The 23456-nt window shown below is 45.7% G+C and overlaps 1 protein-coding gene across 1 annotated transcript in view; it reads left to right on the top strand.

Moving 5' to 3' along the window:
- VPS36 (vacuolar protein sorting 36 homolog) overlaps positions 1–23456 on the top strand; it is a 195061-nt gene that overhangs the window by 31552 nt on the left and 140053 nt on the right. Inside the window, exons 2-3 of the mRNA XM_085621780.1 lie at positions 12213–12281; positions 21609–21679. Of these exons, the coding sequence (XP_085477906.1) occupies positions 12213–12281; positions 21609–21679 (140 nt within the window). The remainder of the gene's footprint in view (positions 1–12212; positions 12282–21608; positions 21680–23456) is intronic.

Below are 23456 nucleotides of genomic sequence, written 5' to 3'. Positions count from 1 at the left end.
GCCCCGATCTCCAGGCAGAGTGTCCAACCAGTCCCCAGCCGCCTCGGGCCGGTCAAAGAAGTGCGTGCGACCATCCACCTCCACCCTCAGCTTAGCTGGAAAAGGCATTGAGTACTTAAGGTTCAGGTCCCGTAAGCGACGTTTAACACCGAGAAAACTCAGTCTCTGCTTTTGGACCGCCGGAGTAAAGTCTGGGTAGAAATGCACATCCATGTTATCAAGCTTGACCGGTCCCTGTTGCCTGGAGGTCTGCAGGATAGCGTCTCTGTCCCGAAAGTTAAAAATCCGGGCAATGAGAGGCCGTGGCGGGGCACCGGCCTTAGGTCTGCCCCCAGGGACCCGGTGAGCACGTTCCACCGCAAAAAGCTTACTCAGCCCCCGGGGCTGGAGATGGGTAAGGATCAATTCTTCCACAAAAAGATCTGCCGCCTCCGCCTCTCGTCCCTCCGGCACCCCCACAATACGAACATTATTCCTCCGGGCCCGACCCTCGGAATCCTCCAGTCGCCGGTCCATCAGGGCGCTCGCCTGGCCGAGCCGGCGCACCTCCTTCTGGAGGGCCACCACATCCGTCGTGAGGCTCGTTGTAGTGTGGGCCAGGGAATCGACCCGGTCGTTCGTTTTGGACAAGTCAGCCCTCACGAGGCTCACATCCACAAGGACCGAGTCTATTTTTTGCGCTAGGGTGTCGAAGCGCTGGTCCACCGAGGCCTTCATCTCTGCGATGGCGCCCATGACGTCCCGGAGGGTCAGATCCACCGGCTGAGCAGATGCCTCCGTCGGGCCCGCCGGGGATGTGCGCGATGTCTCCGGAGATCCCTTCTGGAGAGTGTAGCGGTCCATACTGTTGGATTGGTGCGCCGGGCCACGGCGGGTCGTCTTCACCTTCGCCCGGTCGCCATCTTGTTTGGTGGACATGCTTGCTCTCCCACCGTCGTGCCAATCTCCTCAAACGGGCCGATAAACCAGTTCACAGGTTCCGGGGGGGGGGGAGGGCGACCACCGGACCGCAGGACGACCCACAGCCGGCGGGCCAGCCGGGCACCTGGACAAGGCCACAGCACCGCACCCCGCTCCGCAGCCCTACCTCGCTTGAGGGCAAGGAGGGCGCAAAAGCGAAAGTGAAAGCGCGGGGTACGCGAGTCGCCCAGCCTTGCCCGCCGCTGTTGTTCACTTTGTCCCCGGATCGCCCCACTACTCCAATCCGGGGGGCCGGCGCGGGGAAGGCCGCAACCTTCGATCGGTGCTCCCACCGGTGTCCGGGGTCCGATTCGAACCCGAAAAACGGGTGGCGCCTCAGCTCGGGTTCACCGACACAGTCCCCTCAACAAGGACAGGATATCGCCAGGATTAATTCAGGAGGTCGCGGAGGTCCTCGGGAGCCTCGCACCTACGCGGCCATCTTGGTTGCGCGCTAGGCTCCTCCTCCGATCTTGGTTATTCTTGTCTGTTAGGAAAATAGAATAACAGTACTATATAACTAAAAGAGTAAACTACATAGGTAGCAAACCGCGAGTGCATGTAAGATTTCACATAGTCCCAAAGAGAACAGAAAAATGCCCTGCCTGTAAGCCAAACAGCCAACTGATACGCGTCACAGCATTTTTTAAAAAAAAAGCAAAGACAAATGGTTATATCAAGTAGTCTTTAAACTCGTGGGGGCGACATTAATATATCAACAGAGTCCAACCCAGCTAACGGCTATTCAAGCCCAAGACGTAGCATACGTCAATGAAGAAGCCTGACTCAATCATTTCTAACGCCTCCAATGTTCCAGCATGTAACGTAAACCGTAAAAGACGGTAAGAAGAAAAAAATATCCCTAGTACCGTTATAGTCTAGGTGTTGCAGCGTAAGGCATAACAGCCACAAGGTGCTAGCTAGACCATAGTGTGGTTGTGCCGTGAGCGCGTTACCAAAGGAAACATTAAAATAATACTTAAATTGTGCCGAGTCCAAAAGCCCGAACGACACATGTCCCAAAAATGCACTTACTTCCAGTGTTCGGTTAAAAAAATATCCAAAGGATGCCTGAAGCGCCGTGGTTGCCGTCGCGTTGGAACGGTTACCTTGGTGAATGAAACGCCAGTAAAGTTATACTTTGGCGCCAAGTGACGTACATCCGGTACGTACTGGACGGAGAGAGTACACTAGAACGTGTCCGTAGCCAGAGTACTCCATCTTGGAGAGGTTCCGGTATGTGGACACTGTGATACAAACCCCGCATCCTGTGTGTCAAAAGCTCTAAAGGGACAGTCACGCTCCATCTTGGAGTAGTTCTGGTACGTGAACGATGTGACCAAACTGATGCGTCTGATATTTAAGAGCTCTCACAAAGAAGTAATAATAAATAGTATAATAATGTGTAAAGTAACAAGCATTAAACTAATACAACAGTGGTCAGCAAATTAGTGCATCCGCAACAACCAGCACAAAGTTATGTCACGATCCTATTGGGAACTATAAGCGTAAGGTACCGATATATGAGCAGAAAAGTATCGTTTCGGCAACAGAAACGATGATGACATCAGCAGACTAAAACACATCATGCCAAATACATGTTAGTGGTAAGGCGTCCCAATAGGTTGGTTGAAGAATAATGCAAATGGTCAAGCTAAAGTGTGCGATCAACATAAAGAAGTTACCGCATCAGCCAGTAACGAAACGTGCCAGTGTCCTGTTGAACATCACAAATATTATATGTCGGTATGTTCACAATTAGGACAACAAATATAATAATGTTGCTAGGAGATCAAATAGTAAAACGAGCCGGAGTCATATTGGGAGTTTCAATTCTCCAAAAAGGTGAAAAAGTCGGGAAAATGGACGCGGCTTCTTGTAGGGCAGTAGGTATGTTAAGAAAAAAAGGGACAAGATAAGCGACTGGAAAAGAATGTTTAAGAAAGGGCCATTGTATGACCCATGCATATACGTGATGAAATAGATAACACAATATGTACACAAAGTCACAACGAAATCAATCGTCTGCCACAAGACTCGGACTTAATCCCATACTCCAGAGAGGATAAGGGACAGACAAAATCTGGAAACAGAGAGAGAACGCGACTGAAGCAAAACCATAACCGTATTCAATAGAGTATTGTGTAACGAAACAGCATGGAGTCAATGATATGCTTGCGTATATAGAATTTTGACATTCGAATACACAATGTACCCAGTAGTGCAAATGGGGCTAGTGATCACGCAGAAGATCACTCACATGCACCAGGCCAGTCAAGTGATAGAACCAAAAAAGCGCAGAATGAGGAATGAGACGGTATTAAACGACAGCGCAAAATGGAGATGATTAAAGAGGAAAAAGTTGTTGTCCAAGATGAGGTCAATCATGGACCGGAGCATGATGTTCTGTTCCAAAAGAGTTACATGGTGACACTACCTATGCTCTAGTCTCACACACCTGTATTGAAGGTGTGGATAGGTCCAGGTTTCGGTTCCATGGCATTGATGTAGCCCTACCAATGAACAGAGGTGGGGATAGAGAGCTCAGACTCAGACAACTGGAGGCGAGATGGATCTGTACTTTGCAAGCAGTCGCACTGGGTTTTAATAGCGATAATGAAATGCATTACTTCCTGTAGCTCTGTTTAGTGAGAATCATAGGAAGTCCAAATAAGTTCATTGAGATCTTTGTGCCTTCAATCATGACATACAACAAGTTATGTACCATTTGTATTATTATGTACTGATACCATCGCTATATGTCTGTTCTACTCTCTCTTCTTGTGCTTTCTGTGCGCATTTTGGACAATGGAACTTTTTAGGGGGTGTTGCCATGTATGACATGCAACGAATCACTATACTCACACCCTGTTTGTTAACACTGTTCTATTCTCCATTTTGCGCTGTCGTTTAATACCGTCTCATTCCTCATTCTGCGCTTTTTTGGTTCTATCACTTGACTGGCCTGGTGCATGTGAGTGATCTTCTGCGTGAAACTAGCCCCATTTGCACTACTGGGTACATTGTGTATTCGAATGTCAAAATTCTATATACGCAAGCATATCATTGACTCCATGCTGTTTCGTTACACAATACTCTATTGAATACGGTTATGGTTTTGCTTCAGTCGCGTTCTCTCTCTGTTTCCAGATTTTGTCTGTCCCTTATCCTCTCTGGAGTATGGGATTAAGTCTGAGTCTTGTGGCAGACGATTGATTTCGTTGTGACTGTGTACATATTGTGTTAACTATTTCATCACGTATATGCATGGGTCATACAATGGCCCTTTCTTAAACATTCTTTTCCAGTCGCTTATCTTGTCCCTTTTTTTCTTAACATACCTACTGCCCTACAAGAAGCCGCGTCCATTTTCCCGACTTTTTCACCTTTTTGGAGAATTGAAACTCCCAATATGACTCCGGCTCGTTTTACTATTTGATCTCCTAGCAACATTATTATATTTGTTGTCCTAATTGTGCACATACCGACATATAATATTTGTGATGTTCAACAGGACACTGGCGCGTTTCGTTACTGGCTGATGCGGTAACTTCTTTATGTTGATCGCACACTTTAGCTTGACCATTTGCATTATTCTTCAACCAACCTATTGGGACGCCTTACCACTAACATGTATTTGGCATGATGTGTTTTAGTCTGCTGATGTCATCATCGTTTCTGTTGCCGAAACGATACTTTTCTGCTCATATATCGGTACCTTACGCTTATAGTTCCTAATAGGATCGTGACATAACTTTGTGCTGGTTGTTGCGGATGCACTAATTTGCTGACCACTGTTGTATTAGTTTAATGCTTGTTACTTTACACATTATTATACTATTTATTATTACTTCTTTGTGAGAGCTCTTAAATATCAGACACGTCAGTTTGGTCACATCGTTCACGTACCAGAACTATTCCAAGATGGAGCGTGACTGTCCCTTTAGAGCTTTTGACACACAGGATGCGGGGTTTGTATCACAGTGTCCACATACCGGAACCTCTCCAAGATGGAGTACTCTGGCTACGGACACGTTCTAGTGTACTCTCTCCGTCCAGTACGTACCGGATGTACGTCACTTGGCGCCAAAGTATAACTTTACTGGCGTTTCATTCACCAAGGTAACCGTTCCAACACGACGGCAACCACGGCGCTTCAGGCATCCTTTGGATACTTTTTGAACCGAACACTGGAAGTAAGTGCATTTTTGGGACATGAGTCGTTCGGGCTTTTGGACTCGGCACAATTTAAGTATTATTTTAATGTTTCCTTTGGTAACGCGCTCACGGCACAACCACACTATGGTCTAGCTAGCACCTTGTGGCTGTTATGCCTTACGCTGCAACACCTAGACTATAACGGTACTAGGGATATTTTTTTCTTCTTACCGTCTTTTACGGTTTACGTTACATGCTGGAACATTGGAGGCGTTAGAAATGATTGAGTCAGGCTTCTTCATTGACGTATGCTACGTCTTGGGCTTGAATAGCCGTTAGCTGGGTTGGACTCTGTTGATATATTAATGTCGCCCCCACGAGTTTAAAGACTACTTGATATAACCATTTGTCTTTGCTTTTTTTTAAAAAATGCTGTGACGCGTATCAGTTGGCTGTTTGGCTTACAGGCAGGGCATTTTTCTGTTCTCTTTGGGACTATGTGAAATCTTACATGCACTCGTGGTTTGCTACCTATGTAGTTTACTTTTTTAGTTATATAGTACTGTTATTCTATTTTCCTAACAGACAAGAATAACCAAGATCACTTGAAAATCATATTCGTTGATGCACTTCGCCTGACATTTTACTATTGCTCACATGCTAACTTCTAGCTAGGTGAGTGGGCATTCTTATGTCCTTACATTCTAAGAGTATTCTGGTCTCCTTTTTTCACTTCGGAATACCACTTACTTGTGTCTTTATTAATTACAGACTCTTTCTACATTAAATTATCTTGCAAACATCTTTGAAAATATTTTCGTGCATCAACGTTTTTACAGCTCATGGTAAGCGACTGTCTTTTAGCCTAAACGTTCTACTCTCAAAAAGATTTTCCTTATTTTTTCCTTCACAACATAGTGTTTCTCTCACATTAATCACTCACTTACTGTATGGGCATTTACTCGTTGTTTCTTTCACAACTTATTGGGTTTGCCTTTCATCTGTTCACCGTATGGACAGTCACTTGGTGTTTCTTTCAGCATAACTGTTTCTTCTGGTTATGTGTTTTCCCGTCTCACTTCTTTGGTCACAAGGCCAATTCAGTCATCTCTCTAGTATGTGCTGTGTTCATTTTCTTCACGTTTTTCCCTACTGGTGTAACACATTTTACTGACTTTTTCCCTTTTCGATGTTACCTGATCTGTTCTCCCTGTTTTTTCCTTTTGTTTTTCTTTTGTCGTTCTTTTCTTCTCCTATCTCTCTTTCTACAATTATTGTTAGTGAAGTTTTATATGTACAAGTTAAGGTGACATTCCATATCTTTGTATGATTCCCTAACAGCCTTGAAAAAGCCCTTGTTGGGCGAAACGCGTTGGCTGCGATTTTGGCTGTACCACATCTTGGAATAAAGAACATTTGGAACCTTTCATTTTTTCGTGTGGACTCAACAATTAGTTCTCAACTGTATTAATACAGTATACTCAGCTTTGTGTTGCCTCTCATATCTCTTTGTAATTATGGTTTATGTGTGGTCGTTTAAGCAGCTGGCCATTTGAGGTGGGCAATACTCTCACTACTGTATGGTGAGAGGCCCAGGCTGTGCATTCTCGTATAACCTAGCTGCTTTTCTCTACAATTGCAAATAAGGGTAATGGGTCTGTATGATCCCATTTCTAGGGGAGACTTGTCTTTTTTTAAGAAAATCGAAATTTTGGCATTCGACCAAGAGGGTGGTGGTGCAATCCCGTTAAATATAGCAGTGATTACAGCTTGGAGGGCTAGCTTGATTTCTGGGACGAATATTTTATAGAAGTCTAGCGGGATGCCATCTATGCCGGCGGCTTTGCCACTCGGAAGCTTAGTTAGGGCATCCAGAATCTCATCCCATGTAGGAGAGACTTCCAGCCGTTCAGAAATGCCCCGGTCCCGTAGTCTTATAGGAATATCTTTATAGTAGTTGGCTATTTCTTGTTGGAGTATTTCAACAGAATTGTTATTTTCTTCGTTGTACAGCTGTGAATAGTACTCTTTAAAGGCGCTCCTTATTGTACAGGGATCATTAGTATCTATCCCAGATTGAAGTCGTATTGACAGAATTTCTTTGCTTATAGCTTTCTGCCTAGTCTTTACAGCAAGATGATGCCCTATGCTATCACTACACTCATAGTTAGCTTCGCAGGAAGCTACCCATTTTGCAGCGGTTTTATCTAAAAGAAAGGCCCCGATTTCGGCTTTAATAAATGTAACTGTGTTCTGGGTGTTTTCTGTGTCCTGATTCGTTAGGATTTGGTGAGTTAACTTAGTCTCTGCTATTTTTAGTTTATCTAAGAGAATAGTCATAGCTATTTTATCTTTTTTATTTTTCCTGGCGGAGAAGCTTAAGGTTTCTGCCCGTATACCCGCCTTTAATGCGGCCCAGACCATCATTATTGAGGCTGAGCCTGTGTTGTGTTCCAGGAATTCCTGGATCCAGGCTTGCATATGGATCCGATATCCTGTATCGTGTAAAAGGGCTTTTTCGAAACTCCATATTGAATTGTCCGCCCAGTCCCCCATCCCACCAATAGTTAGTATTAGGGGATTATGATCGGACATGAAGCGAGGGGCCAAGTCTATGGTGCATTTATTAAGTAGGGTAGAGGAGATCAAAAAGTAATCTAGTCTAGCAAATGAACGATGTGGGGCGGAGAAGTAGGTATAGCCTGATTGATGAGGGTTGATTTTGGACCAAACGTCACTCAGCCCGTGTGTTAGCATGAGGTTGTGTATTGCTTGAAAGACTGCGGGTTTCCTACCTTTATATTTCCATGAGTTATTCAATGCCCAGTTGCAGGGCAAGTTGATGTTTAAATCCCCACATACGATAATTGGGATGGGCCAGTGGGCAAGCTCCCCCGAGAGTAAGTTGATGACCCCAGGATCATCCAGATTGCTGCCATAGATAGAACAGAGCGTGAAGGAAGGGCTAGAAGGAAGGTGGCACTCTGAGATGACCCATCTGCCTAGTGCGTCGTTTTTAACTCGAGTTTTTATAGGGAGTCTCCTTTCCACCAAGACGCTTACACCTTTAACTTTGGCTCCCTGCGTAGTGGCCCCAATGACTTTGAGCCCCAAAGAATTCAGTAGGTTCCTTTGACTGTTTTCAATGTGCGTCTCTTGGAGGCATACGATATTCCCTTTTAACGAATACAGGCCCTGCATTACTTTCTGTCTTTTAGAGGGCTCATTCAGCCCACAGATACTGATAGATATAAGTCTGAGGGTTTTTAGGCTTGCCATTTGTATGTAGTGAGAGGTTTGTTTTGGGCTACTCCTTTTAGAACTTCTAGTTTTCCCTTTTTTTAAAGAATTTCTCGAATCCTATCTATACTTCCTTTGAGTCTAGGCTGAGTTAGTTCGTCGTGTATGTGTGTAAATGTCAATGCTGATGCATCCGTTCCCCTTGTGCAGTAGTAGTGTCTGTGAGAGTAGTGATAGTGGATCCCCCCCCCCCTTCCCCCTGCCCCCTCCCTCCCCCCCCCCCTTCTTCAAAGCGATCAGGTGTTACCTGAAAGATGGTGATCAGAATGGGTCTCGGCCGCTAGTCAGGCCTGTAGTAGAGTGATATTGGAGGCTAGACGTCCCTGCTAAGTGCTTGAACCTATCTGAATTTAAAGTTTACTGTATTATATTTATGCCTGTGTTTTTGTGTTTTTCATGAGTAAGTGTTGTAGTGTTGTAGTGTCGTAGTGTTTTTCCTAAGCTAATATATTCCCATAGTCTATGGTGCTATCCTTGACATATCTGGGGCCCTTCTTGGCTTTGATCTCTTCCAGGTATTCCCCTGCTTTAATTTCTGATAAGAAGATTTTGATCCCCCCGTTAAATATAACTTTCAGTCTGGCGGGTTCAGAAGGTAGGCTTCCGCACCAAGCTGTTGGAAGGGGGATATTAGTTGTCTTAGGTGCCATCTTCTTTCGACAGTTTGATGACAAAAGTCCGGCGTAGCGAAGAAGTTTACACCATTGGCTCCTTTCATAGTGTTCGGGCGGGCTTGATCATATATCATTTCTCTTAGGAGGAAATTTCCAAAATATACCAGGAAGACTCTCGGCTGCCCGCCTGTGACCGTGTTGCCGCTAGCCTGCTGTCGAATGTTGAAGGGGAAACAGTGTGCTCTCTGGACCTCCCGGTCCCAGTCCCACCCCTTCTGGTCGGGGAAAGACTCCTGCAGGAGCTTTACAATGAATCGTCTCGGGTCGTCCCCTTCTTTTCCTTCTGGTATCCCCAGAAGGCGGAGATTGTTCCTTCGTCGGCGGTTTTCTTGCTCCTCCATCTTGGCCATGTTGTCAGTTATGCAGGCTGCGTTCACTTCTCCCAGTTTTTTCACGGCGATGGTTTCTGTTTCGAGGGTTTCCGTTCGTCCTTCAATCATGGAGACCCGGTCGCTGATGTCCGTACATGTCTTACTCAACCGCCTCAACCCTCCTTGCAGCTTCTTGGCGGCTCCCTTGGCCGCAACATTATCAGCCCTTGCCTCCTCCTGGAACTCTTTGATGGAGGTGGGGATTGAGGCAAGCGAGGGTTCATCACCGGCTACAGGAGGGGCCCTAGATTTTTCCCACTTCTCCGCCTGTGAGTCATCATTGTCCAGTTGATAGGACAGCTGGGAATCTGAGTAGTCCCACTTCAGGTGGCTACGCCTTTTACATTTAGCTTTTGACATCTTAGGCCGCTGTACCGTCCCGGTCTCTTTGCTGCCCCCACTGTCCAACTCACTAGAGTCTAGCCCCCCCTCCTCGGAGGAGGATCCAGCACCGTCAGAAACAGAAAAAAAGATTTTTTGGGGGCCACTTCTGGTGTCCAGGGTATTTGTGCACCGGCTATAGCTTCCAGACATAATATATAGTCGCTGGTGCCTGCTGCCGACTTTGTGGAGGTTGTCTCTGGGTTAACAAGATATGTGGCTCGGGGTTCGCAAGCTTCCAAGCTTGGAGTCGCTATCCTGACCTCGGATTCATCCCTGGTCTCGGAGTGGTTGTGCGTGTTAGTCGGGGGGCCAGCTGCCGGTTGGGGTGTACCTGCCAAGTCCGAGTCCGTGTCAGCTCTCCTAGAGCATGGAGTCTTTGACAAGTGCGAGTTGGCTGGTGGGTCTGTAGTAGGGCAAGCGGCGGGTGGCAGTGCCTCTTGTGAGGATGAGTGTAAGGGTGGTGTTTGGATATCTACTGCAGCCTGTCCTTTGTTACTTAAGAACATTTTCGCAAGAGGTCCCTGTATGCCTATAGCTGAGTGTTTGGTCGCATCCGGGCCGGCCCACCCCCCCGCCTTTGAGTGCAGCTTTTTCCCCACACTGACCTCCTGTCTTGTTCAGTAGCTAACTTCCGTGGATGGTGGCCCTCGGGGGTCGATGATGTTTCTAGGCTTAGAGCCTCTCTTGGCACCCTTCTGACTCATCTCAGCGAGGGTAGAAGTTTGAAGGGTTGAAGTTTTTGGAAATATCCGCCGTATTACGCAGTGCTCAGCAGCTGTTGGCGGCAGAGAAAGGGTCCCAGTCGCGCTTAAAGACCTTATGGTCCAGGTCGATTTCAGGGCGATATTATACGATGCTGTGGCAATTAACCGGGGACTGGTGCTTGTCTCGGAGCCCGGGGTACTCAGGGTGAGTTTTAAAAGCAGGGCCTCTTCTCATACGAAAAGCGTCCGTTGGTGCTGCTGCTGCAACCTCAGCCCTCTCGAAGATGGCCTGAGCGCCATTTCCGGACATCGCAGGACGCCTAGCCGATCCCTACGCGTCTAACGTGAGCGGCCGATTAGCGTACGAACTCACGCCGATCCCATCATCGCCACTAGAATAGATTTGAAGCATTCAGGAGCATACAGACTTCAGAAGAGAGTTGAAAACATTGCTATTTCCATGATAATTACATATAACAACTTGGGTATGGAATCCAATATGATAATTGCACCTTGAAGTACAGTAAGTAATTTACAGTCTACAGGCATGGAATCAACCCAACCAGTAGACTACATTCTATATTCAGGTAAGTCATGAAGGGTTGCCTTTTAGCTGTTCTCTCTATTGTGTAGTAATGTTAATTCATAAATAGCCCTTCTGACCCACACTAATAGAAATATAGTAACTGAGCGGTCAGCAGCCAAATGCATTTCACAAAAACCTAATAATCACTCCCTTATACTGAATTATATGCACATAAGACAGATCTGCTACAGGCCTTGTCAATCACCAAACACTGTATCGGCCCATAAACCTGCTATCGCCAAATGAACAGGCTAGGAATAACTGAAGAGATCTGCCACATTCTGCTGGCCAGTCAACACACTCTAATCTAGTCTACCACTGAATGTCCGAGCAAGCTACATACTGTGACCGCTTCTCGACATCTCACAATGACAGGTATGGATTGATTTTAACAAATTCCATCCAGCAGATCTCCCCACTATCTCTACCTCTCTTCGTGCCGCCTTCTTAGGACCATAAATCTTAAACAAATATCTCAGAACGGACACCCTAGTGCAGTAACAGGCTAAGTGGCCTATGCCTGTGACTCATAGTACCCTAAAATTCAGAACAAGTCAAGCACGAATCGAAAAATTTGGCTATTCATGATGTGATAATTGATTGACATTTTCATAGGCACATTTTCTTTCTTTAACAATATCTGTACACTTGGCCGTTTATGCCCCTTTCTTTATATGACTTCTTCATCCCCCGCCTCTTTTACCCTATACCTGTATGCTCCTTCTTGGTAGATGGTGAGATAAGGAACTGAGGGAGGGAAGACCAAAGGTGTATGTGAGACAGGGTGGGACTCGGATGCAACTGGACATGAACATTGATCTTACCCCAAATAGGAAGAATGTCTCTTGTTTAAGACAGAACAGGAGAATAAGCACTACGCGTAAAAAGTTGTTATATTAAGCAGTGAGTTCTTGGTGTTCCTGCCCGAACCAGCTAGGCCCACTGTAGGGGTGCTGGTTCATGCAAAATGTTTTGATTTACTCTTTTTAAACCTCTTGTGGAAAATGTAGTGACTATTGAATGTGCAATATTGAACTCTATATTGATTCTGGTTTTCATTTTCAATCCTTTTCAGGCAAAGTTTGACGCTGGAACTCTAGTCCTTACTACGCATAGACTTATTTGGAGGGATCAGAAAAATCATGTATGTATCCATTATTTCCTCTGCTGTAACATAGTAGACTAAATGTTTACAAACATTCATGATCATAAATCCCTAGTCACATTTGCTGACATCGTACATGATTTTGCAATAGATGACTTTAAAAAACCCAAAAAAACTCATTGGTAAAGATTTTTAAAGCAAATAAGTACAGTATTGCGACAGTTCTTTAAAGCCTTGAACATTCATTACGTGAGTGTGACAGCAATATAGTCTTATTGGCGGGAAATATGGGTTACAAGAAGCAAAGGAATGGACCACGAGGGAAACATGGAGAGAAAGGTTAGGTGGAGTAACAGAGAAGGAGAGAAAGAAGTGTATCTGTCAAAAGAAAGTATCCATAATACAGAGGTGAATAAGAAGAAAATACAAACACTTATTTAGACCTCAGAATGGAATAGCATCTCAAGGATGATACAAAGTATCAACACATTCAACAGTGCAAGGATGTGTAATTGAAATCGAACAGTAATACTACACATATAATGAAGTTTCTGTTTTTAGGTTTACAACTTCAAGTGTCAATGGCTGAGCAGGTCTGAGTGGTGAGGTCGGTGTTCATGATGTCAAGGAACAGGCTTCAAATGCAATGGAAAATACTAATTTGGTCCTGCAGCTTATAAATCTGTATTATAATAGATACTTCACCTTTGGACGTTGTGTAGAATGTAATGGTTTGTAAAGTGACTCATGTCATGACTATGCTTCTTGAGATTTCATTCTAAAATATTGATTAGAGTGAAACTGAACGCAACCTGTAAACATCATGGTCATTGATAGATGGACTCTGATGACTATTTGTAGGAAGTTGTTAACACCAAAATAGGATTAAAAACTCCATTGTGGTAGGGGCGTGGCCAGCAGCCGACCAAGATGGCCGCTTCTTGAAGGGACTCCGGAGGCTCGCAGTGTGAATCCCCCTATTACCGTTCAATTATCCGTTTTCTACACTGCCATGCAGCTGAGAGTAATCCAACAGTGCTGGTCGATCTAGATTACTCGGCGAAGAGAGAACACTGTGGCCGCAACCGTCAGACACGGCCTAGTTGGACGGAGGCCCGTGTAGGCAAAGAGGTCGGAGAAGGCCGAGAGGAGTATCTACGTTAATCTGCTGGCGCTAAGAAACGGCAGCCGACTGAGAAAGGGAATAAGAAGCAGGAAACAGTGTCCCTGACTGTTAGATTTGGGGGTCTCTAGTTGGCACAGGTAGGTACTTGTGACAAATAGGGACCCTTGCCTCTAGTCGGGGTAAAGGAGTACACTCCTAAAATAACCCCTGCTCACCTTCTTGGTAGCTTGACACGAGCAGACGGGGTTATCTCAGAGGCAGTGTGTAAAGCATTTGTGGACACATACAGTAATCAAGTGACAACACTACAGATGGACACCACACAAGCTTTATATCAAAAATAAGTATTATTTATATAGAGTTAACACAAGACCATAAACGACAAAAATCCACAATGCTGTTACTTAAAAATGGTAGAATTGGCTTATTTCTCTTTAGATCTTAAATGCGACACTTTGAGTCAATGTACCTTAAGATGCGTCACGCAGGGCAACAAAAGTGTTGCAGGGAAGGTGATGCGGTAGGTCCTTACACGCAAAGGCGGTGATGCGTTGAAGATATGGTGCAAAGAAACAAAGATGGCGTCTTCTTGTTGATGCGACACGCTTCTCCATGTTGTGAGATGCCTTGACTCGATGCGTCAGCTGCAGCGGTGACACCCTTGTCCAGTGATGCGACGGCAGCGGCTGCGACGGTGACACGCTTCTTCTTCATTGCGAGACGCTCCTCGTGATGTGGTGCAATGCGTCCGCTACAGCGGCGACACCCTTGTTGAGTGATGCAGCGGCTGCGACACGCTTCTTCTTCTTGAGTCGCGCTTCCAGCTCCTTGCGACACGCAGTCCCTCAGAAGACCCAAATACAGCTACAGGCACTTCCAAAGAACTCTTGGGGAGCTGGAGGATGAAGTCTGTTGTCCCTGAGACTTCAGCAGGAGGCAAGCTCTTTTCCAAGCCCTTGGAGATCCTTCACAAGTTGGCCAATCCCCCAAGCAGCACTTCAGCTTAGGGATAGTCTCTCCTCAGTTTCTTCTGGTTCCACTCCTCAGCAAAGGTTTCTTTTTGTTTCCCAAAGTGATCTAAAATTCTTGGGTTTGGGTCCCAATATTTATACCAAGTTTCTCTTTGTTCTCTAAAGGCAGAGAGGCCTTTGCCTAGTCCAAACCATTTCTGGTCAGTCCTGGAGCACTTTGTTTACATGACTCCTTCTTTCTTTTCAGAGAGCAGGGCAGAAACATCAGACGCACCACAGGAGGTGGAGCCAGCATTGTGGAGGGAAGGCACAGCCCTATTCAGGTCCCAGGTGCAACTCCTCCCTCCCATCTAGATGCAGATCTCTCTATTCACCACTGGGCTGACTCACCCTGTCTCCTGGAATCCCCCAGCCCTGTCACTCAAACTCCAGACAAGGCATACACAGCCTAGCAGAGGCAGGTTTGAATGGTTAGACAAGAAAATACCTACTTTCTAAAAGTGGTATTTTAAAACACAGAATGTTAAAAACAACTTCACTAAAAGATGTATTTTATCATTCTGAGTTCAGGCATACTAAATTCAAATTTCTACCATGTTCCCTGAGTCAGTTAGGATTATAAAATGTAATAATCCAACTGCCCATTCTGGCCTATGGAGAACAGGTAGCCTTGCAATAGTGAAAAACGAAAATGGCTGTTATTCACTATTAGAACATTCCACACACACCAGGGCATGTCCTAACTTATACTTACAATGCACCCTGCCCTTGGGCCTACCATAGGGGTGTCTGATATGAAGAAGAGGGAAATTGTAGGGACTGGCAAGTGGGTGCACTTGTCCAGCCAGCATGGCAGTACCAGACTGCAAACAGGCTTTGCAATGGCAAGCCTTAGACACACTTTTACCGGCTGCTTCTGTGGGTGGCACAACCAGTGCTGCAAGCCCACCTGCAATATTTGGATTTAAAAGCCCTGGGCACTCCTGGTGCACTGTACTTGGGTCTGACAAGTAAACCAAACAAGCCAATCATGGAATCACTAATCCATACATCAATTTATAATAGGGAGAGCATATGCACTTTAGCACTGATCAGCAGTGGTAAAGTGCCCGAGTCCTAAAACAGCCAACAACAGGTCAGAAAAAATACAGGAGGAAGGCAAAAAGTTCAGGGATGACCCTGCAAAAAGGGCCAAGCTCAACACAGACCAGCACTTTTGAAGGTGAGCGACGAGGCTCCGCCTCCGAAGTAAGGGTAAACGCGATAGCTGCGCCACGAGACATGGCCAGATCGAACGGAGGTGGGCTCTGATACTGGAATAGCATGGCCTCAAGGAGAGGTGGCGCCTAACCTCCTGCAGTGGGAAGTGGCTGCTACCTAGGAGCGAAAGTAAGAGGTGAGGATTCAGACACCTGAACGGAGCCAAGTGGTTGAGTGGTAGCAAAAGAAAATTCCCCACAAAAATGAAGCCAACAGCCACACTGGGAGCTGTTGCGGGCCTGAGTCGAGGCAAGGGCTTGTGGCTATGAGGCCCATGACAAGGACAATCGACTGGACCCACTCCTCAGGTACTACATAGGAGACGGGCCAAAAGAGCAAAGGACCCCTCCGGCGCAAGTAATGACCGTAAAATCTGCTACACCCTCCCCTAGCAGTAAACACAACGGGGGGAACGAAGTGAGCCTAGCCATCAGTGGAAAAAAGAGGTATTTATGTGGGCCTTGAAACTGATCTCCACCATGAGTTCTCTACAGCCTCTGCATTGACTGGGATGTGACCCCACTCGGGTCGATGGCGCCACCCACGTGGGAGCTTGCAATGGGAGCCTTACCCTCACGGGTATCTCACACCTAGCAGGTAGTGAGACAGACAGACGCTATCTCTGAGATAGAGGGGTCAAAATGCAGCCGTAGAGACATCCTTAGATTTAGACTACGACCCCGGGGGTGTGCCTGTCACCTTGAATGCTCCTGTGGTGCGATCAGAGACCTATATTATCCGCTACCCACTTAATAATATTAATTAACCAAGCAAGATCCCACTTACGGCACAGTGCTTATCCACAGTGTGAAAACCAGCTACAGACGATGTCGTATAACAAAGGAGCCGGAGTGACGCACCAAACGAAGTTGGATAAATTTGCGCTGCCCAGAACAGACGCCCCAGCAACAGTGGAAGAGGAGGTCCAGCTTGTCGCATCGGAAGGGGCCCTAACACTACAGGAGATAATGGCGTCAATCCAAGGGGTGTGTACATCCTTGAAGAGTAAAATAGACACTGTCACCTGGTAAACTACCTTCACCCCGCATCCGTGACCCCGCATGCTGTCACAACTTGTGACAACGCATACCATTACTCCGCAAGTTGTTACAACGACTTGTGGAGGGGGGAGAAGGTGTTGGATTTGAAATTCAACACCTTCCCTACAGTCCGCACAGACTGGAGTTGGAATAGTAAATTTTACTATTCAAACATCCAGCGCCCCCCCTCCGCAATTCGTTGTAACGACTTGCGGGGTAATGGTATGCGTTGTCACAACGCGGTCATTGTTATGACCGCTTTGTGACAGCATGCGGGATAATGGTATGCGGAGTGGACAGGCATATTCCTGTCACCTCAGAGGTTAACTTGATGCATGCTGATCTCTGGAACCTCGGTTCCCGAGTCAAGGTCACAAAGACTCCATAGCCACGCCCCCAGCCACCACTAAAACAAGTTAAGGAATTGCAAACTACTACTGCCACCCTATAGGCAAGAGTGGAAGACTTTGAGGGGAGGGCCTGCAGAAATAATGTTAGGATTCCGGGGGTGGCGGAGCGGGCGGAGGGCCTGGCAACTGACCTTTTCATTGAAGACCTAATTGTGAAAGACCTTCAGCCACGTGATGTCTCCAACTACTTTTCGGAAACAGGCCTACCAAGTTCCGAGAGGCCCACCGAGACCTGGGACACCCCCTCATCCTATAATGGCGTGGATCTTTAACTATAGAGACAGAAACGTTATATTACAGACGGCCAGATCTGCTCCGCCAGAAATTGCGGCGCTCCTTCCTCGAGGTCAAGAAGGCCTTATGAGATAAAGAATTACAATATGCAATGTTATTCCTGGCCAAACTCCGAGTGGTGGCTGAAGGTAAAACATGGTTTTTTGAGACCCCTGAAGAGACCTGGGACTGGTTGGTTGCCAAATGGCATGGAGTCAGCGGTCACGCACCAATTGTCAGAAAAGCAGCGACATTGAGGGAAGCTACGAAACCAGGAGGCCGAAGATGCTGAGAAGATAACTTCTGACACTGTGATGCCGTAGATGCTCTGACCAGATGGATCTTCGAGACACTGCAGGTCCACGATAAGACACTGGAGCAGCCTGTGGCCTGGCAGTGACTTGATAGAACTGCTGCAGTGTGGTAAAGACTAAACATGCTTTGAGGGGAGGGATGGCAGGCAGGCACCCCAGTTGGATCATGTTCCCCTGCAATGGGATTTAATGGATGGGGTACACAGGTGCTCTGCCACGTTGGGGGGGGGGGGGGGGGGGTGGGCAGTTCTAAGTTCACAATGGAAGTGGGCAGGAAGGGGGAAATGAGTTGAAATTGTTTATATGTGATTTTTATGAGTGTGTGTGTGGATGACAGTGACGGTAATGTACGGCAACTAATGAAGGCAATTAGGTAACGCACGTTAGCGCGGACCTCACTTAGGGTCAGGGGCAAAGGTAGATATCTCCCCCAACATTTTTGGGCATTTAAAAATAAGATCATGATATCCCCAGCGCAACTTGACATCCAGCCGAGGCCTCAGGATATTCGATGAAAGACCTAATGACTACTACCCAGATACCTTTTAGTTTTAAAATCCTTTCCTGGAATGTGAATGGTTTGGGGGACAAAATCAAAAGGAGAGTGGTGCTGCAATACTTGAAAAGACACTCACCTGATTTAGTCCTCAGCCAGGAAGCACATCTGCAGGGAACAAATTACTGTGCATTGAATAGGTGGAGTTACAAGTTAGTGGCACATGCAGGCTACTCTAGAGGCTCTAGGGGAGTGGGTATCCTACTTTGCAACTCCTTTCCGTTCACTATACAACATATCTCACACAACGGCTTTGTGGTGCTCACTGGATGTTGGGAAGGATTACCTAGTTAACATCATTTACGGTACAGTTTCAGAAGTGCCGACATCCACTCATGTCCATGACACAGGATGATGCACTGATGTCCACTGTAGACTCGTGACACAGGATGATGGCGACCGAGGCCGCACAGATTCCCGGTTACCTAGCAACTGGGTGCGGGCAGAGAGTGCCTTTATAGTCCAGGCCCAATTAAGATGGCCTGAGTGGTTGACTCATTTCCTGGCTGTATAATCACCAGGCTCATAGTATGACATGTTCTGGGTGACTTCTTTCCTAATTGTATAATCATCAGGCCCAGTCTGGGTGATTCATTTCCTGATTGTATAATGATCAGTCCTAGACCATAACCTAATGGTGTCAACACAACATCTACACACAAACTATATATGGTGAGAGCACACACAATCAGATGCACCCTTGTAAAGGACACAGATATGCCACACAGATGCATATGGGTTGTAAATGTGGGTTTATGCAGAGCTCATCCTCCAAGATCGCACAGCGCCTGTCCAGGGATGCACATCACGACAAGCGTTATATATAGTGGTCTATGTCCCCATAACATTGGGCCAGACTGTTCCCATGGGAAGCTGGGTCAAGACTGATTTGCATATGGCTTGGTCCAAACTGGGGTGGCATGGTGAGCAAAAAAACAATGGATTTAACTTGGATCTGTTACGGGGGGCGAACGTTGGACAATGTTCAGCATTCCGTCCATCATCTTTTTGTGTTGCTGTAGTTGCCCTAAGTAGGAAGGCTCTCGTGCTCACTGTGCCCCTGGATTTAAGCTAGCCTGGCTGATAAGCGGTGATACCTCAAAACCAGTCCCAGGATGCTTGTTTTACGGTCCAGGGAGGACCTGGTCTGGCAGTTCGGGCTGGACTGTTCCCATAGGGATCCGGGTCAAGACTGATTTGCATATGGCTGGGTTCAAACTGAGGTGGCATGGTGAGCAGAAAAACAATGGATTTAGCACAGATCTGTGACTGGGGTGAATGTTTGACAATGTTCAACATTCCATCCATCTTTTTTTTGTGTTGCTATAGTCGCCCTCGGTGGGAAGGGTATGTCCAGATGTGGGTCCCATGCTCACTGTGCCATTGGATTCAAGCTGGCCTGATTGATGAGGGGTGATACCCCAAAACCGGTCACGGGATGCTTGTTTTCAGGTCCATGGAAGACCTGGCTTGGCAGTTCAGGCTAGACTGTTCACATGGGGAGCAGGGTCAGGACTGGTTTGCATATGGGTGGGTCCATACTGGAGTGGCCTGATGAGCAAAAAATGATTGCTTTAACCCAAAACTGTTACTGGGGGTGAATGTCTGACAGTGTTCAGCATTCCGTCCATCTTCTTTTTGTGTTTGATATCACTCTTTAGAACTGGATCTTCCTTTAACAGTCTCTGCCATTATTTACAATTCCAACTGAAAACCTTTCTTTATCAGCTTTTGAGAAAGTTACCACTACATCTCTTTTCCTTACTTTCTTTCTATGCTGCTTTTCGACACTGTTTACTTTTTAGTGTAGTTGCGTATACCTGCTGGTAGGTAAACCCCCCCCCCCCCCCCCCGTTATGTTTGGGTGTTGTCTGATTATTGTTGAAGGGGTAATTCTATCATGTAATTTGTCCACCAAATGGTCAACAAAGAGGTCGAATAGTTCGGGCATTGGGCAATTCTGGATTTTAACCAGCATAGTCTAATGTGGACCATCCATCCTAAGCACCTATGTAACAGATAACCAAAACAAACCTCCCACGTCTGTAAAGGAACATGTTATCTAGATTGTAAGCAACTTTTCCAAGTGGCCTTATGAAGTCTCTGGGGAGAGTAGCAAAGCTGACGATGATAGACTCCAGGGAGATGGCCATCGGTGGGAGCATCAACACTTTCTGCTGCACTAGGATACCATTATCCTAATGTCACCTGTGTGGCATAGCTCAGAGATCCTTTCCATATCCTGCAGTGTGTGGAAACCTGACAGGAAGGCATAGAGTAGCATATTTGGTAATGTCACAAGCCTTTCACTGTTCGTGAAGCAAAGTAGAAGGGTTAATATGGATTGGTTTCTGGACATGTCAGCAATATTAATGTGGGATTACCTTAGTGAGGCTAAATGTATTGATAGTCACAAAAATTGTCTTAATAATGTATGTCCTTGTACCGCCGAATGCCCTTTCATCTCTTATTTTTCTTCACCGGCCACAGATACAGTGAAAGCCTCATGTGTGCAGGGGTCACAAGCTTCATGCAGCCAAGATTCATAGGGGTGATCAGACATCTAAAAGGATTAGATGCTGAGACAGGTGGCAGTAAAGGAGAAGGATAAATAGGGGGAGGTGTCTCTGTGATAAAATGAAAACTATACATGACAGTAAAAATAATGAGGTGAAGCATAGAGCGGATGGAGGAGAGCCACGCAGAATCTCTAGGTGGGCTTGTTCATGGGACTGGGATGGAGTGATGGTGGTGGAAGAAACCTTGAGACGGACCGGTAAGTTTGCAGAGACTAACACATGGCTCCCGAGAAAGAGAAGATAGACGAGGGCATTGCAGGAGGGTGTATTAAAGGATACCAGCCATCATGGACAAAAAAAAGATTAACCCGACCTATATGCAGGTGGAGAGCAAGAGGCCTGAGGAGCATTTGCTCCCTTTTCAAAGAAGTGAGGATGTTAAATATGGACGAGGGTGGAAAGGAAGGTGTCAGAACAACAGCGCAGGGTAACACTGAAGCAGTTTTCAGTAGAATATATTAGTTTGGAGGCTGCAGTTCATTTTTGGGCTGGACTCTCTTTAATGTCTTGGATAGCTTTTTGTCCAGTTGAGTGACCTTTCCATTGTTACTTCCCAGTTTTCAGCATGAATTTCCTGGAGTGTCATGTCCAACTTTGACCCAGGCTCTAAATGTGCCCTAGCTGTATCGTCTTAGATCTGATATCCAGCTCTTTGTTAGATTGTTTGTGCTCCCAAGGGCCTGCCTGCTATCAATTTTCATTCTCTTTCAAATTAACATGTTTTGCTTTTTAATGATTTGCTTTTGGTTGCACCAAAGATCGTTCTTGAAAAACTGATCTTTCGAATCTTGGGCAAGTCTCTTATTCAGTTTTATTTAAATGCTTCTGTTGATCTAGGAATGCTGCATCGCCATTCCCCTGTCCCACATTGTTTTCATAGAAGAGCAAGCAGCTGGAATTGGAAAAAGGTAAGCAAGCACATGATGAATTTCTGTTCATATTTCCATGTTCTGTAGGTCCCACACACACTTAGCTGACTTTCTGTTTCTGCAAAGATGTTTATCTGTCAGACAAGACGTATTCTCTTTCCTTGAGTGATGGCAGCGGTATATGGTTATACGTTTGTTTCTTGAACTTAGAAAAGACAAAAACAGCATCAAAATGCTGCGTCTGAGGTGAACAGATAAATCTAAACTCCTATGAACTGAGATAAATAATTCAGCTGGCTCTGGAAAAAAGAAAAATCTTTAACGCATTTAAGGAAAAAGAACATAATATCTCACTAATCTTGTAACTGTCCCAATGTCATATGAGGCTTATGCTGCATCAGTAGAATAGAGAACATAGCATCGACTGACGGTATTATTCACAGTGCTTGGCACGTCACTTGGGTTTGGTGGATTGAAGAGGGAGAAGCTGCAGCCTGCCAGGAGGGGATACTTACAAATAAAGTTTTGCTGTTTATCACTTCAATCAACAGTACATTTTAATTGGTTCAGATCTGTCATGGTGTAATCCGAACACAGTCTTCTTGCATACATAATGGACAGGATTCTTAAAAGTTTTTTTCCTTGAGTACGTGTGAGTTGAGAATAAGTCATACCTACACACAGAAAAATAAGACTCTAGTCTGTAAAATATAATGAACAGTATTAAAAGAATCATCAAAAAAAACATAAGGTAGTTAGTAGAGCCGCTTAGATGTTTACGGGCCTTTGTGGAGTCCTTTATGCCCTTTGGGGCTGCAGATATGTTTCAGCGCCTTATTTTGTACGAGCCAGTAGCCTTCAGAGAGCAAACCATTACAGCTACTTAGAGTAAGGTAATGTTCTGCTGTGACTAATTAATAGATCTGATCTGTTCGAACCATGTACCTCTTTTTACTGAGTTTCCTGGGTGCATAAAATGATTGATTGCTGGTGGATATTATATTCACAATGTAAATATTATTTACAGGCGTTGGGAGTAGACTGAGGAGGTAGTTCAATAAAATGTAGTTCGATCTGTCTTACTGCCATTGAGGGTGAATCTATAATCATGCATCCAGGAGTGCATCTATTTTAACAATTCACTGGATACTTGGCTGCTCTTTACTCTATCGTGTTACTCGAGAAGATGAGGCTGCTGAGCCCACTGAGCAAAAGCAATTGTATGGTCAAATGTGTGGAATGCTACCCGCAAATGATGAGGATGGCAGGTTGGATTGGAAAATGTTTTTGGAAAGTTTCAACTCCACTTTCTTTGTTTAGTAGAGGAGTTGTAGATTGTCAAATCCTTGGACATGGTCATTATTTTTAGGTACGGCATAGATGGCTTTAGCTGTTCCGCAAGACTCATGTAATCTATACGTATATGGTCATATACATATGGTGAAAGTTTGAATCAAGCCATTGGTAGATGAATGTGAGGAATGGCTCTTATCATCAATCATCGGCTGATTCTGTCATTCATGACTTCACTCAGAACAGCACACGCTGCGGTGGCACATGTGGGGCAACAGTGATCTTTCTCACCATGTTGGCAGACAGCTGGATTTTTATAATGACACTTTGTGTTTTTGTCAACAGTGGTATAACGTCCAAGAATCTGTGTTCTTGGAATTGTTTTTATCCATTCCAAGATTGTGCCATGTGCATGCATGCTTCATAGCAGATGTATGCACACAGTGTTCATGTCATGCATTGTGAGGCAGTTTCGGGCATTTTAGCTGTTTTACTTTTAAGGTCCAACGTGGCCAATGGTCAT

This window comes from Triturus cristatus, chromosome 8 (genome assembly GCF_964204655.1).
Source record: "Triturus cristatus chromosome 8, aTriCri1.1, whole genome shotgun sequence".
Lineage (NCBI taxonomy): Eukaryota > Metazoa > Chordata > Amphibia > Caudata > Salamandridae > Triturus > Triturus cristatus.
The sequence above is the reverse complement of the archived record's forward strand: the minus strand, read 5'-3'. Positions and strand labels throughout refer to the sequence as shown.